The sequence below is a fragment of the Bipolaris maydis genome, assembly GCF_028858645.1.
Source record: "Bipolaris maydis strain C4 unplaced genomic scaffold PSV08scaffold_1, whole genome shotgun sequence".
Classification (NCBI taxonomy): Eukaryota; Fungi; Ascomycota; class Dothideomycetes; order Pleosporales; family Pleosporaceae; genus Bipolaris; species Bipolaris maydis.
This window is the reverse complement of record NW_027093857.1, coordinates 249,645-261,769: the sequence shown is the minus strand read 5'-3', so window position 1 is coordinate 261,769 and position 12,125 is coordinate 249,645. Positions and strand designations below refer to the sequence as shown.

Sequence of the window (12,125 nt, the reverse complement as noted above, 5' to 3'; positions counted from 1 at the left end):
ATCATGACATTGTTGGGTGTGTGTGGGGAAGCTGGAAAAGGATCGCTGCACAATGTAGAAACGAGTAATCAGATGCTCATCCTCGCCCCAGCCCACTTGATCCTCGTGAACCACGTATAGATATTTTCAAGTTTTATCGATGCTCATGTGGGTCTAGATGGTGACCGCATGTAGTAGTAGTAGTAGATGTGCCAAAAGGGTACCGCCTCAGGCTAGGCCAGATCACAGGTTGACGTCATTACCGGTGGTGTGGACATGAGGCATTTTGGTCAGTCGGGAGTTCCAGTCGCGGGGGACAAGTAGGACTAGTCGTAGTTTCCATCCGTTGCCGACATCATACTCAAGACGGCTAGCAGAATTTCCGATTCGGCATGTCTTGCAGGTATACATAGTTCAGCCTTGTAGGGTTGGCTGCATCAACAAGTCCGTGACTTTTTGGGATCGGGTGCACCCATTCAAAGAATGCAACTGGCCTCTTCCGATATATTGCCTTTTTGTTCCCCGAACAGATGCTCATGATACACCACCTGTGGTACTGATACACGCCGTCAGCGGGGCAGTAAGAGATTTGGTAATGGAGCAGCCAAGCCTAAGCGTCAAGTCCCAGGTGATATGGCCTTTGCAGAAGTCTTGGCACCGGGCGACATAGTAGTGTACATAGTAGTAGTCAAGTATGCACACATCACCATGTTACTGTAGACCTGAGGTGGTTTGACGTGCTCGGGCTTGGGGATTTGACAATAGGTGAGGGGTGGAAGAAGATGGAACGTCGAGGCAGATTCGGGAACGGGTGGCACGTGAAGCAGAGCTGCGCGTCTGTGTGACCTCATCAAGGCAGCATAGCCCGCGCTACCGCGTCTCACCCCATCTCTCAAACCTACTGTCTCAACCTACACGTCGACCTTGCGCTTCTGCATCGCAAACCCATCTCGAGTGGCGACAAGTACAATCACCATGGCCGGACCCAAATACCAGAACGTGCCGCAGCGCGACTCGCTCGACGAGACTGCGCCTGCGCCCTCATACTCGCAAGCGCCACCCAGCTACCAGGCCACGGAACCTCAGGAAGCGCTTCTGCGTGGAGTGCCGCGCAGCGAAGATGATAATCTGCCAGATGACTTCAAGTTTGGCGGAGTAGTGGCAGAGGCGACGCTGGATATTCGAATGGCGTTTATCCGAAAGGTGTACGCCATCTTGTAAGCACTCCTCCCTCAGCCACCCCCCCCCCCCCCCCCCCCCCGAAACACATGTGTCGCATGCATACTGACGGCATACAGAACTGTCCAGCTCCTCGCCACGGCTGCCGTAAGCTTCGTGTCCATGACATCGACGACATATAGAAACTGGATTCAAACACACTCGTGGCCGTTGTGGGTGTTGATGTTTGGCTCCTTTGCCTTCCTCGGACTTACCTATTGGAAACGCAAATCATACCCCATGAACCTCATGTTCCTCACTGGTTTCACAGCCATGGAGGCATACATGATCTCGGTCATTGTGTCGTTCACGGAGTCCAAGATTGTGCTGCAGGCGGTATTCTTTACGCTGGGCATCTTTATCGCACTAAGCCTGTTTGCGTGCCAGTCCAAGTACGACTTTACAAGCTGGGTGCCGTATCTGTTTGGAGCACTGTGGGTGGTGGTGCTCTTTGGCTTCATGTCGGCCTTTTTCCCGTACAACTCGACTGTAGACCTGGGCTATGGCATCATCTGCGCGCTAATCTTTTCGGGCTACATCCTGGTCGACACGCAGTTGATAATGCGCCACTACCATGTCGAGGAGGAGATCGCTGCGGCTATTTCGCTCTACCTGGACATTATCAACCTCTTCCTGGCGATTCTGCGGATTCTCAACTCGCAGAACCAGAACTAGATTGGGCGTGGCATGGTGAGGGGTACATGATGGACGGGGACATGGCACTGGAACGGGCGCTTAGGGCGTGGTAGAAATTGTCTAGGATGTTCAGATTGCGGGGTTGTTTGCATGTTCTAGGCACCGTGTACACACGTAGCTGGTGTAATATTGATACAATGTAATATTGATACAATGGCTAGGCAAAGTGAAGTGGTTCGAGTGGGTATGTGCAAGCATGTCGACATTTGTGGTGAAGGGCTATGTACCGGCGGCACTCTTGTGCATGGCGTGCCGTGGGTCAATGGCAATGACTCGATTGGCCTGGCCGTGGACATGACGCTCGGCGCGGCCAGTCGTGGACCATTGCGCACGACATGGCTCGATGTGAGGATACATCAGACCATGGCGGGGTAGCCGTCTACGCATACAGGGCCGTTTGGATGCGTGGGCGTGTGATTGGCCGGCAGAGGCGCAACGGGCACCCAGGCCTTTTGTTCCGCCGACGAAGCTTTTGCAGGCCGAGGACTTGGCACGTCCGCATTCGCTGGCACTCCGTCTGCGTCTGCGTCTGCCTCGCCCACCATGGACGCCCATGATTTCCCATTGCCGCTGGGGCCTCCGCTCCCGCGCCACGGCCAGGACGAGATGGTGCGCCGGGCCACTCGCCTCGCCTGCGCCCAGCGACAGAGAGCGCGCGGCGAGTTGAGCTCTGGTGGCCCTTGGCTCGATACATGCTCTGTACATAGATGCATACATACACGCCCCGATAGATTCGCATGGCTGCAACGACTTAGCCGCATGCCCATGTATTACCTCCTCGCGTCCCGGTACCAAAGTTAGGCGAGGCCCAATGTTACGCGAAAGTCACGAGTAGCGGGCTCCAGAACGCAGCTAGCAGAGCACTGTTAGCTCCCGCGACACCTGTCCACAGCCCACAGTCCAATCCTCCAGGGGCAATTCGTCGCTGGCTGCATATCTCTACAACTCAAGTGGACCGCCCGTCTCGGACTCCTTGGCCGCCCGCGCGCACACTGGACAGCTTGTCGGGGAGATTGACTGTTGATTGGCGCTTGCCCGCTTTCACGTCTAAACCCTGAATATCTTTGCTTGGGCGCACCACACCGCTCCCCCCCGTCAATTGTTTCTAGTCTGCGACTCTGCCCCCCCCCGCAGACACTCCTCCCTGCCTCTGCCGTCCGTCCCTCTGCCATTGCGCTTCCCAATGGCTGCTGATTGCTGAGATACACCGCGCACTGCCCTCGCCACGCTCTCTACCCACAGCAGTCAATTGCTCAGACCGGTTCTCACGCCCGTTGCTTCTGGTACAGCACATTCGCTGTCGAGCAACAAGGGAACTGGGACGGCCCCCCAACCGCTTCCGCCAGCTCATCCACTTCTGCACCCATCGCACGCCGTTAATCCGCCCTCCACTATAATACATTCTTACCACACACTTTTCCTCATCGCCCCAACTCTTTTCCACGTTTAGAGACAGCCGCCTGCCCAAAAGGGAGCCCAGCATGGCGGCCAAAGCCACCATGACGCCTGCCAGCGGTGCGCCACAAAAGTCACGCACAGCAAATATCCAAGCCGAGAAAGCACCCATGGCACCCAAGAAGCGGAAGACGCAGCCAAAAAAGGCCGACGATGAGGGGCTCCTGGCCTCGCTATGCACACTCATCTCCGACCATCAGATTGGTATGTCTCTTCCCCAGCATCTCAACACTCCGGCGGCCCCTTTCAGAGCTGACCTGGACCAGGCATATCCGTCAACCTCCTCACGCTCCTCACCTTGACACATGTTTTCTTTCCCCGCGCCCGAAGCCGGACCAACCAGTTTTTCCACATGTCCTACTATAACTCCGAAACTGGCATGTATGGCTGTGGAACCGATGACATCCCCTTTGTCTTCCTGTGGACCGTTATTTTCACCGGGCTAAGAGTTGCCGTTATGGAGTACCTGTTGGATCCACTGGCCAGGCTTGGGGGCATTAGGACCAAAAAGGGACTCAATCGATTCAAGGAACAGGCTTGGTTGATTGTCTACTATATCTGCTCCTGGTCTCTCGGAATGGTATGTTTTATTCTATTGCAGAGGCTTGGCAGATCAGGGATGCTAACGAGACAACAGTACATCATGTATCATTCCGACTTCTGGCTCAACCTCCACGGCATCTGGGAAGGTTGGCCCTTCCGAGAAGCTGACGGCCTCTTCAAATGGTACTACCTCGTCCAATGGGGTTTCTGGATCCAGCAGATTCTTGTCGTCAACATTGAGGAAAAGCGCAAGGACTATGCCCAGATGTTGTCTCACCATTTGTTCACAACCGCCCTCATGGCTCTGTCGTACGGATACTTCCACATGCGTGTCGGCATTGTAATTCTCACCATCATGGACTTTGTCGACATTGTATTGCCGGTAAGTCGACCCTCCTCGAGCAAGCGATTTTGTGACTAATCATTGCAGACTGCCAAGCTTCTCAAGTACATGGGCTACACAAATGCATGTGATTATGTTTTCGGGCTCTTTGTTATCTCCTGGATAGTCACCCGCCATGTCCTTTACATGATGGTCTGCTGGTCCATCTACGCTTATGCACCCCTCGACATGGAACCAGGCTGCTACCTCGCTGACTCCACGTCAAAACAAACCTCGTTTGTTCCCATCTCGAATACCTCGCAATTTGAAGCTCTTGGAGGCAACAACCACTGGGGAAACCTCCTCAAGGCCTACAATGACCGCAACGGACCCATTTGCTGGAACCCACAGATTCGATACTATTTCCTCGCCCTCCTCCTTACCCTGCAAGTATTCTGCTGCATCTGGTTTGCCACCATTTCCAGAGTTGTGTACACTGTAGTCAGGGGAAATGCTGCTGAAGATTTGCGTTCAGATGACGAGGGTGAAGACGAGGAGATTGAGGAGGACCAGACCAACACCATTTTCAACATGGCAACCACATGCGCCGAGTCGGGCATGAGTTCCCTACAACCAAAGGAGGAGGAAGTCGGCGTTGATGCCCTGACGTTTGCTCGCATGAATGGTGCCAGTCAGCGACGACAGGCCAGGAGAGAGAGCGCACGAGCAAGTGGCATCAGTATTCCGGGACATGGTGATCGCAAGGAGCTGTTGGGTCGCATTGGCTGTGATAAGCCTTCCTAAGCTCTAGTTGTTATTCTTTTGACAAATCTTATGGCGTTTTGGCGTGCAGTGTAGTGAGAAGAGTCCGTGTTTTTATTATTGTCGGATTGCATGGTTTTGCAGATGTTGCTGGATATGTATACCCTACTTAGAAGACAAGTGTTGAAGATTCCCTCTACCATCGCCTTTTTTTTTCTTCTTCTCTTCTTTCTGAGCAATGACCAGCCTTGCTCATACTCTTGTACAAAAGAATTTTGATTTGTATTTGTGACGGATTTGCGTTGGTTATGCTGAACATGAAGTGAAGTTGTTGTCATCCTCGGCTTGTTCTGACATGATAGTGGGGCTATCAAACCGACCTCGGACAAGAACGACGGACGCTAGACACGCACTATGTTTGGGACTACAAAGTGCTATCAGTTGATGTAGTTCTGTGACGCACTGATACCCATCACTTGTTACCGAGAGAGACGTTTTTCACTCTCGACTAAGAACCATTACTCGGTTGGATACTGGATTAAAATACCACCTTGACACCTACCCTACCTACACCTAGGACTATACCCACACACACACACACACATACACGTGACAACCCTTTACAACACCACCACGGCCATGTCACCAACCATGTCCACGGAACCCACTCAACCTCTTCCAAACCCGCCCTTCTACACCATCCCCAACATCAACAACCTCCGCGACGCATCCATCTCCCTCACAACCACCTCTGGCTCCAGCATCCGGCCACGCATCCTCTTCCGCAGCGCCGAAGTCTCCAAACTCGATTTTGCGGGTTGGCAAGCCGTGCACTCGCTCGGCGTCTCGCACGTCTTTGATCTCCGCTCCAAACCCGAAGTCGACAAGGGCTGGGCGGGCATCGTCGGCAAAGATGCCTCGGGCGACGGCGACGACGACGTGCGCCCGGGCTGGCTGCAGGCAATGGAGCAAGCGGGCGTAGCGCGCTCGTGGGTCCCCGTCTTTGAAGAGAGTGATTATTCGCCTGAGCGCCTGGCCGAGCGCTACTCAAAGTACATGGATGAGGCCGTCACGGGCTTCGTCGACGCGTATCGCGATATTTTGGCAAACGGCGGAAGCGCGTTTGGTAACGTGCTGAAATATCTTGCGGCTATTACCGTGTCATCATCATTACCATCTTCTTCTTCTTCTGTAGAGGATGACGGGGAAAAGGCTGTTGGGGCGTTGGTGCATTGTACGGCGGGCAAAGATCGCACGGGCATGTTTTTCGGGTTGCTATTTGACTTTCTGGGTGTTCCGCGTGAGCAGATTGCTGATGAGTACCAACTTACTGAGTTGGGGCTTGCGCATGTTCGCGACGAGGTTGTGGCGAGGTTGATGCAGAGCCCGGGGTTTAACAAGTATATGCTGGCGAGTATGGAAGGGACGAAGCTTTCGGTTGAGGATATTGCGACGAGTCTAAAGGGTGAGGAGCGACAGGTTCAGGTTCAGGTGCCGCCTGAGGTGCTGGAGAAGGGAAGGCAAGCGGCGCTGCGGATGATTGGGGCAAGAAAGGAGAGTATGTTGAGGAGTTTGGAGATGCTGGATGAGGTGTTTGGGGGTGCAGAGAGGTATTTGAAGGAGAAGTGTGGACTAAGTGATCACGAGTTGGATGCATTGAGGAGGAATCTTTTGGTAGAGGGACAAGCGGTGTAGGGGCATATGAAGAATGGTTCTCTTTGAGCGATAGATTAGAGGCTTAACCTAGAAAGATAGAAATCACAAGTCAAGTCTTGCAACTCCTGGAAGGAATATCAAGTATTTGCAATAACGCTAGATACGCCAAAAATCGTCCAATGTTGTAGCCCTTTTGCATTTGTCCTATGCACAATCCCATTACCTCAGAGTATCAACACACACATCTTACTTGGCTTCAACTGCGCATGCATCGCCACACGGCTGCTTCGCTTCCTCACTGTGATCCAGGGCCTTAGCCTCGACCCCAATCAGGCGCGCCAACTCCGAGATATTAGTATGGTCTACAGTATTTTGCATGCGGTACATGTACTCGCATTTACCATCTGTACATCCCATGCATAAGTTTCTTTAGGCTTTCATTGTTTCCGAGGACGCTTGACTCACCTGCGGAAATAATTACTTCTCCACCATTCAAAGCTTTGGGTCCGACCTGGTTCACATGTTGAATACTAGCTACTGCGCCCTTGATGCCGCCCCAGATCCTGGACGCAGCGCTTCCTGCATCGCGCATGTAGTCTTTCTGCTCATCACCGGCTTTGGCTTCAGCTAGGTTGTACTTGAAGCCAAAGATTTTGTGCAGACGGAGCGAAGGATCCGTGTAGATGGGGTAGGCAGATGCTGATTTTGCTGCATATATGTCGATGGGTTGGTAGGAACCGCAGCCAATAGCCAGGACTTGTTGCGTCTTTTTAGTTTGGTTCTACGTTAGGGATATAAGACGTACTTTGAGTAGAAGGAGGAAGGTTAACCGGGGGTATTGATTCGCTGATGCATCGGAGATAGGCCTGGCAGTTCAGACACCCTTTCAGAACTTGTGTCAGTGTTTATGTACCTTGCAAAATCATAATTATTCGCGCATTGTTGTCAACAATAGCGCGAAGCCATAAGCGTAGGGAACGGGCCCAGTGGGGCTGTGGCGCGATCCAAATGTTGCTTTTAGAACATTACGCATATGCATGTAGACTTACAGAAATGTCTAGTAAATATCAAAACACTTCGTTTTCCTTTGACCAGGTCCCCCAGGACGTGGGTTTTCCCTTCACGATCATACACCTCGATCTTGAGTGCGTTTGACAGTTCGGCAGCGGTCGGCAAGCTCGTCGGACTGGAGGCGTCTGAGGTATCATTAGAAGAAGCCATTTTTCACGTTAATATCACGAGCTTTGATAAGAGAAGTTCGTCGAGGTGGCTGCACTTCTCTCGCGAAGTACAATAATTCAGGATTGGTGATGACGTGTGGCAAGTCACCTGTTGGAGGTAGCTACAGATGGCAGGTAGTGCCAAGGCACTATACCCGTTTGAGTGCACGATGTTAACGTAGGGTGACTTTGGTGTTGGAAACCTATAAGTCTCTATCTCTATCATAGATGGAAAATTGAGATTGTGAAAAGAGCTGTTTCCATTGCTTGTCGCGATTGTTCTATGCCTCGTATTGTGTTTGTCTTCTTCAAGCCCTTGGATTGGCACAAGTCTCAACTTCATCTTCAGGTTAGAAACCTCAAATTCATTTAATATATCAATCACCCTATTATCACCCTATTACTAATAGACTAAACTTATCTCACTAACTACGGCGCTGTACAACTTAAAACTAGTATAAAACAACTTATATAGCCTACCTCTAGCTTCTCTTATTATCTATATTAAAATATTAGCTCTACAGCGTGCGTAAGACGCTTATAAAGTTAGCTTTTTTCGTCTATATACTAGATCTCCTCTATAGATAATACTCTTAGCGTAGCTGTAGCTGTCACGTAGCTGCGCCTAACACCTTAAATAAGGCAGCCTAGGCTATAATAGTACGCTACATAGTACTCGATAATTAGATTCCATTAATTTTATTTTTCTAGCACATACGTCCATAGATTTCTGGCCCAGGGAAACCCGTTTGATCTTCCGTACTTAAGCAGTTAATCGGCGGATTAGTAGTCAGGTGGGTGACCACTGGCGAATACCCGCTGTCGTATGTTTTTTTGTGTTTGCATAGCTACAATATTTTTTGGACTGGGAACATGTCACGTGTCGACTTCTTAGCGTATCTAGTAATCTTGGGATGGTTCTGCCAAGTTTTTAGACATTATATGCAACATTGCTGTTAGCAAAGGACTGCAGATAGCGTCCCAGTCTTTGTCATCTGTAAACTATGCTTGAAGTCAAATCACCAGCATGTATTTATCAAGATATATCTTGACCAGGCCAAGTTCTGACAACCCCTACGGCATGTCGACAATTAGGCCACCACCTCGTGGTAGTACGGCTGCCGATAAGCGACAACCATTCCGCTGCTAACATGCAGTCTGACACCTGTCTTCCAAAAAGCAAGAGCACGAACAGCAAAATACCTCTCTGAACAACAATCATTATTGCGGTGCTTTACCATCCACGCATCATCAAAATCTAGGTTCTTATCCTGCAACATCCAATCATGGCGCCAACCCTCCACCTCTACCATACCCCAGGCTCCTGTTCCTTGGCGTCGCACATCGCTCTAAATAGCGCTTCGCTTTCCTTCAAAGCAACGGATCTCCATGCAGCGCGGGGCTTCCCAGCATCGCAGCTACATCTCAACCCCAAAGGCCGGGTCCCGATCCTAGAAATCAATGGTGAGCTCATCACCGAAACACCGGCTATCCTTACCACCATCTCTTCTTTGGCCCCAGAGAAGAATTTGCTTGGAAAGGGGGTGATGGAGCAGGCAAGGGCGTATGAGTGGATGGCGTGGTTGTCGGGGACAATGCATGGGCAGGCTTTTGGGTGCTTGTTTCGACCTGCGCGCTTTCTCAAAGATGAAGCGACGCATGAAGCTCTGCGCGAATCAGGTAGAAACCAGGTCAAGGAGTGCTTTGAATACGTTGAGAAGAAGCTGGAAGCCAAGAACTGGGCTGTCGGAGATGCATTTACCGTGGTCGATGCGTATCTTCTGGTATTTTACAGGTGGGGTAACATGTTGAAGATGGAGATGCGGGACAAGTATCCAAACTATACCAGGCTCGCGGATGCTGTTGTAGAAATGGAAGACGTGAAGAAGACCATTATGAGCGAAGGCATAAGCGCGCTGAACGAGTGAACAGGTCAAGTGAGCGTGCTAAGATGGCATGGAGGTGGTGCCAAGAATGCGATGATGTGCACACAAAGTTCATTTCTCAGAGGGAGATGTGACATGCTTTGTTTGAACTATCCTCTATCTAATTGAAAAAGTACATGAAGAACAACCACTACATGAAACGAATGCTCCCTGAGATATGTGTTTAATTAGAACTGCAATGCAGTATGGTAGTTGGTACAAGTCGGGTGAAAAGTCATTCCATTATCAAGGGCACGATGCGTGGACCAAATGCTCACAGTTCTTCATCATCGTCATGATCACAAAGACCGAATTTGCAGCCATCACTGGCATCAGAGTCTGCCTCGGACTCCGATGGAACATCTGTACCCAGAGGAGTGATGACATTCATCGAGATCAGATTGTGCATCTCGCTCAAGTCGTACATGTTGTGCATAAAACGGTTGATTGCACTGCGATTTGAAGCCTTTAAATTATTGACAGGCTCGACCTCGAACTTTGCGTGTTCCGGCAATATGATGTCTTCAGCCTGGGAGCACGTTCAGTGGGCTAGACATGCAGTCCTTTACGATCATACATACCTGATCCAAGACTTCGTATAAATCCCATTTCCATTCTGGGTCGTCCAATAACGGGTCATTGGGTGCTTCCAAGGCGCTTGTAATGTCACAAGAAACAAGTTGATAACAAGGGGGGCCCATTAGATTATCCCAGTGCCCACGATAAGTCCAGCTCATTGTGAGAGAGGAGCCATCCTGTACAAGGCTTTTCAACATTGGCTGGAGTACTTCGATGGCTTCCTCCAGAACATTCAATCGAATGTAGCGTTGGTACATGATAATGTGAAGGTTGAATCCCTTCTTTTTCTTGATTTCAAGTAAACTGCAGAAGTCTTTTATTAATAAGTCACTGCGAACTAGTGCTGTTTCGTTCAAGGAGTGTCTGCATTTGGAAGAAAGAGAGTGGTTCGGCGGCGGAGTACGGTAGCGATCGACATTGCAGTGAACTGTCAGACTTCGGATCAGCTCCATCGTAGGGAGGCCGAGATGAAAACTGTCGTTTTGCAGGACTGAACCAATGCGACTAGATTGGCATTGTAAGAGATTTTCTTCGTTGAGAGACTGGTAGAATGACACTCCGATCTCGTGTGCAGTAAGGACGCCGACGTAGTCTGGGGACAGATAGTGTGGGAGAGTAGACTGGTCAAACATCTGCTTGAGATCACCATCTTCCGCACGGTACATGGATTGGGCAATGTCTAGAAGGCGTGGGAACATTGCAATCGTGTCTGGTGGACAGTAGGGGCATGTGAAGGTGTAGTGTTGCTTGACATGCTGTCGCGCCATAAGATGGGGGGATGTTCTGTCGGGATCATAGTGCCATAGGTGCTTGTATATCATGTCTCGGACCTCTCGTGGCAAACGGTCTTGTAGTTGGGCTGCAAGGTTTTGATTCCAGGTCTTGCAGTACGGGATGATAGTGCGACTGACGATGGTACCGTTCAGCCAATCGCTGTACTGTCCATGCAGCATCAAGCGCTTCGTGGCGAGCCATCGCTGTTGCTCTTTGAGTCGTTCTTCTTCACGTTTGATGTCTTTCTCGCTATTCGAGATTAGCTAGATCGTTCTCGTGCATCATGCATTTAAGGGCTGTTAGATACGCTTGTGAGAACCGGGCGTTCCTGTGCTTTGCCCTATATGCGAATCAGTATTGACGTATAGTGATGTATCAGTGATCTTACCGAAGTAACTTCTCTTGTACTTTATGCAGCTCATTCTCTTCGAGAGCTTCGGATGAGTTCGTCATGTCTGTAGTCACAGATTACGGTGGTGTATGCCAGAATGGACGAAGAAAAGCCTAAATTATTAGAGAGAAAGTCAGAAAGTTTGCTCTGTGTTTGCAATCCCGGCAGAGGGTTAGGAGGGGCACCTGCCTTCAATACCAGAGCTAAACCAGATCCGGCTTGGGGGTTTCCTCACGGCGCCTGAGTGTCGCGTAGTCATGTGATCAGAGTGTATTAGGGAGCTAGATTCAACCCATCGATATGATTGAGTAGCCAAAATATCCTGACCTTACGTCTATCTATTTTGCGCAAGTGGGTGGAAATCAGTGGTATCACAGTCGATTATACTTCATCATTTTATACCTTTTTAGCACCACAAGCTAATTTGGAGCAGAAGTGTGGCAAAATGTAAGCATCAAATCCTTTTTAGAAGTAATCATAGTGAAGAACCACAATGTTAGTTTCTTAGTAAAATGAAACACACGGAAGGGTCACATAAACTGATGGAAAAGACAGCTGTAAGGGTAGTAGCTTTTGGATTATGATTAACGTCTATCATGATGTAT

At 50.2% G+C, this 12,125-nt stretch overlaps 6 protein-coding genes across 6 annotated transcripts; 4 read left to right on the top strand and 2 right to left on the bottom strand.

Annotated features, from left to right (window-relative positions):
• The first annotated feature begins 861 nt into the window (after positions 1-861).
• On the top strand, positions 862-2,073 carry PSV08DRAFT_192320 (inhibitor of apoptosis-promoting Bax1-domain-containing protein). Its single transcript, XM_014219347.2, has 2 exons — positions 862-1,196; positions 1,278-2,073. The coding sequence occupies exons 1-2, from the start codon at positions 955-957 to the stop codon at positions 1,870-1,872; spliced, it is 837 nt and encodes a 278-aa protein (XP_014074822.1). The 5' UTR covers positions 862-954; the 3' UTR covers positions 1,873-2,073.
• A 1,301-nt stretch (positions 2,074-3,374) lies between these two features.
• PSV08DRAFT_192315 (TLC domain-containing protein) lies at positions 3,375-5,057 on the top strand (the record flags this gene model as incomplete). Its single annotated transcript, XM_014219348.1, has 4 exons — positions 3,375-3,552; positions 3,615-3,928; positions 3,986-4,273; positions 4,322-5,057. The coding sequence occupies 4 exons, from the start codon at positions 3,375-3,377 to the stop codon at positions 5,015-5,017; spliced, it is 1,476 nt and encodes a 491-aa protein (XP_014074823.1). The 3' UTR covers positions 5,018-5,057.
• Positions 5,058-5,626: 569 nt separating this feature from the next.
• On the top strand, positions 5,627-7,010 carry PSV08DRAFT_213039 (protein-tyrosine phosphatase-like protein; the record flags this gene model as incomplete). The annotated part of the gene is made up of 2 exons (XM_014219349.2): positions 5,627-6,133; positions 6,188-7,010. The coding sequence occupies 2 exons, from the start codon at positions 5,627-5,629 to the stop codon at positions 6,668-6,670; spliced, it is 990 nt and encodes a 329-aa protein (XP_014074824.1). The 3' UTR covers positions 6,671-7,010.
• On the bottom strand, positions 6,759-7,946 carry PSV08DRAFT_253317 (uncharacterized protein). The gene is made up of 4 exons (XM_014219350.2): positions 7,681-7,946; positions 7,437-7,514; positions 7,097-7,387; positions 6,759-7,035 (listed from the first exon to the last, which is right to left on the bottom strand). Exons 1-4 carry the CDS (start codon positions 7,850-7,852, stop codon positions 6,878-6,880), a joined length of 699 nt encoding a protein of 232 aa, XP_014074825.1. The 5' UTR covers positions 7,853-7,946; the 3' UTR covers positions 6,759-6,877.
• Positions 7,947-9,025: 1,079 nt separating this feature from the next.
• Positions 9,026-9,916, top strand: PSV08DRAFT_253309 (glutathione S-transferase). Its single transcript, XM_014219351.1, has one exon. It carries the CDS (start codon positions 9,138-9,140, stop codon positions 9,777-9,779), a length of 642 nt encoding a protein of 213 aa, XP_014074826.1. The 5' UTR covers positions 9,026-9,137; the 3' UTR covers positions 9,780-9,916.
• A 134-nt stretch (positions 9,917-10,050) lies between these two features.
• On the bottom strand, positions 10,051-11,582 carry PSV08DRAFT_168929 (uncharacterized protein; the record flags this gene model as incomplete). The annotated part of the gene is made up of 3 exons (XM_014219352.1): positions 10,051-10,305; positions 10,358-11,378; positions 11,518-11,582. The coding sequence occupies 3 exons, from the start codon at positions 11,580-11,582 to the stop codon at positions 10,051-10,053; spliced, it is 1,341 nt and encodes a 446-aa protein (XP_014074827.1).
• Positions 11,583-12,125: the final 543 nt, after the last annotated feature.

Bases quoted from the DNA above. Each gene is read 5' to 3' on its own strand.
- PSV08DRAFT_192320 (XM_014219347.2), top strand. From the start codon at position 955: ATGGCCGGACCCAAATACCAGAACGTGCCGCAGCGCGACTCGCTCGAC. The intron at 1,197-1,277 runs GTAAGCACTCCT...GACGGCATACAG, and splicing joins CGAAAGGTGTACGCCATCTT to AACTGTCCAGCTCCTCGCCA.
- PSV08DRAFT_253317 (XM_014219350.2), bottom strand. From the start codon at position 7,852: ATGGCTTCTTCTAATGATACCTCAGACGCCTCCAGTCCGACGAGCTTG. The intron at 7,388-7,436 runs GTACGTCTTATA...AGACGCAACAAG, and splicing joins CCTTCCTCCTTCTACTCAAA to TCCTGGCTATTGGCTGCGGT. The intron at 7,036-7,096 runs GTGAGTCAAGCG...TGGGATGTACAG, and splicing joins AGAAGTAATTATTTCCGCAG to ATGGTAAATGCGAGTACATG.
- PSV08DRAFT_253309 (XM_014219351.1), top strand. From the start codon at position 9,138: ATGGCGCCAACCCTCCACCTCTACCATACCCCAGGCTCCTGTTCCTTG.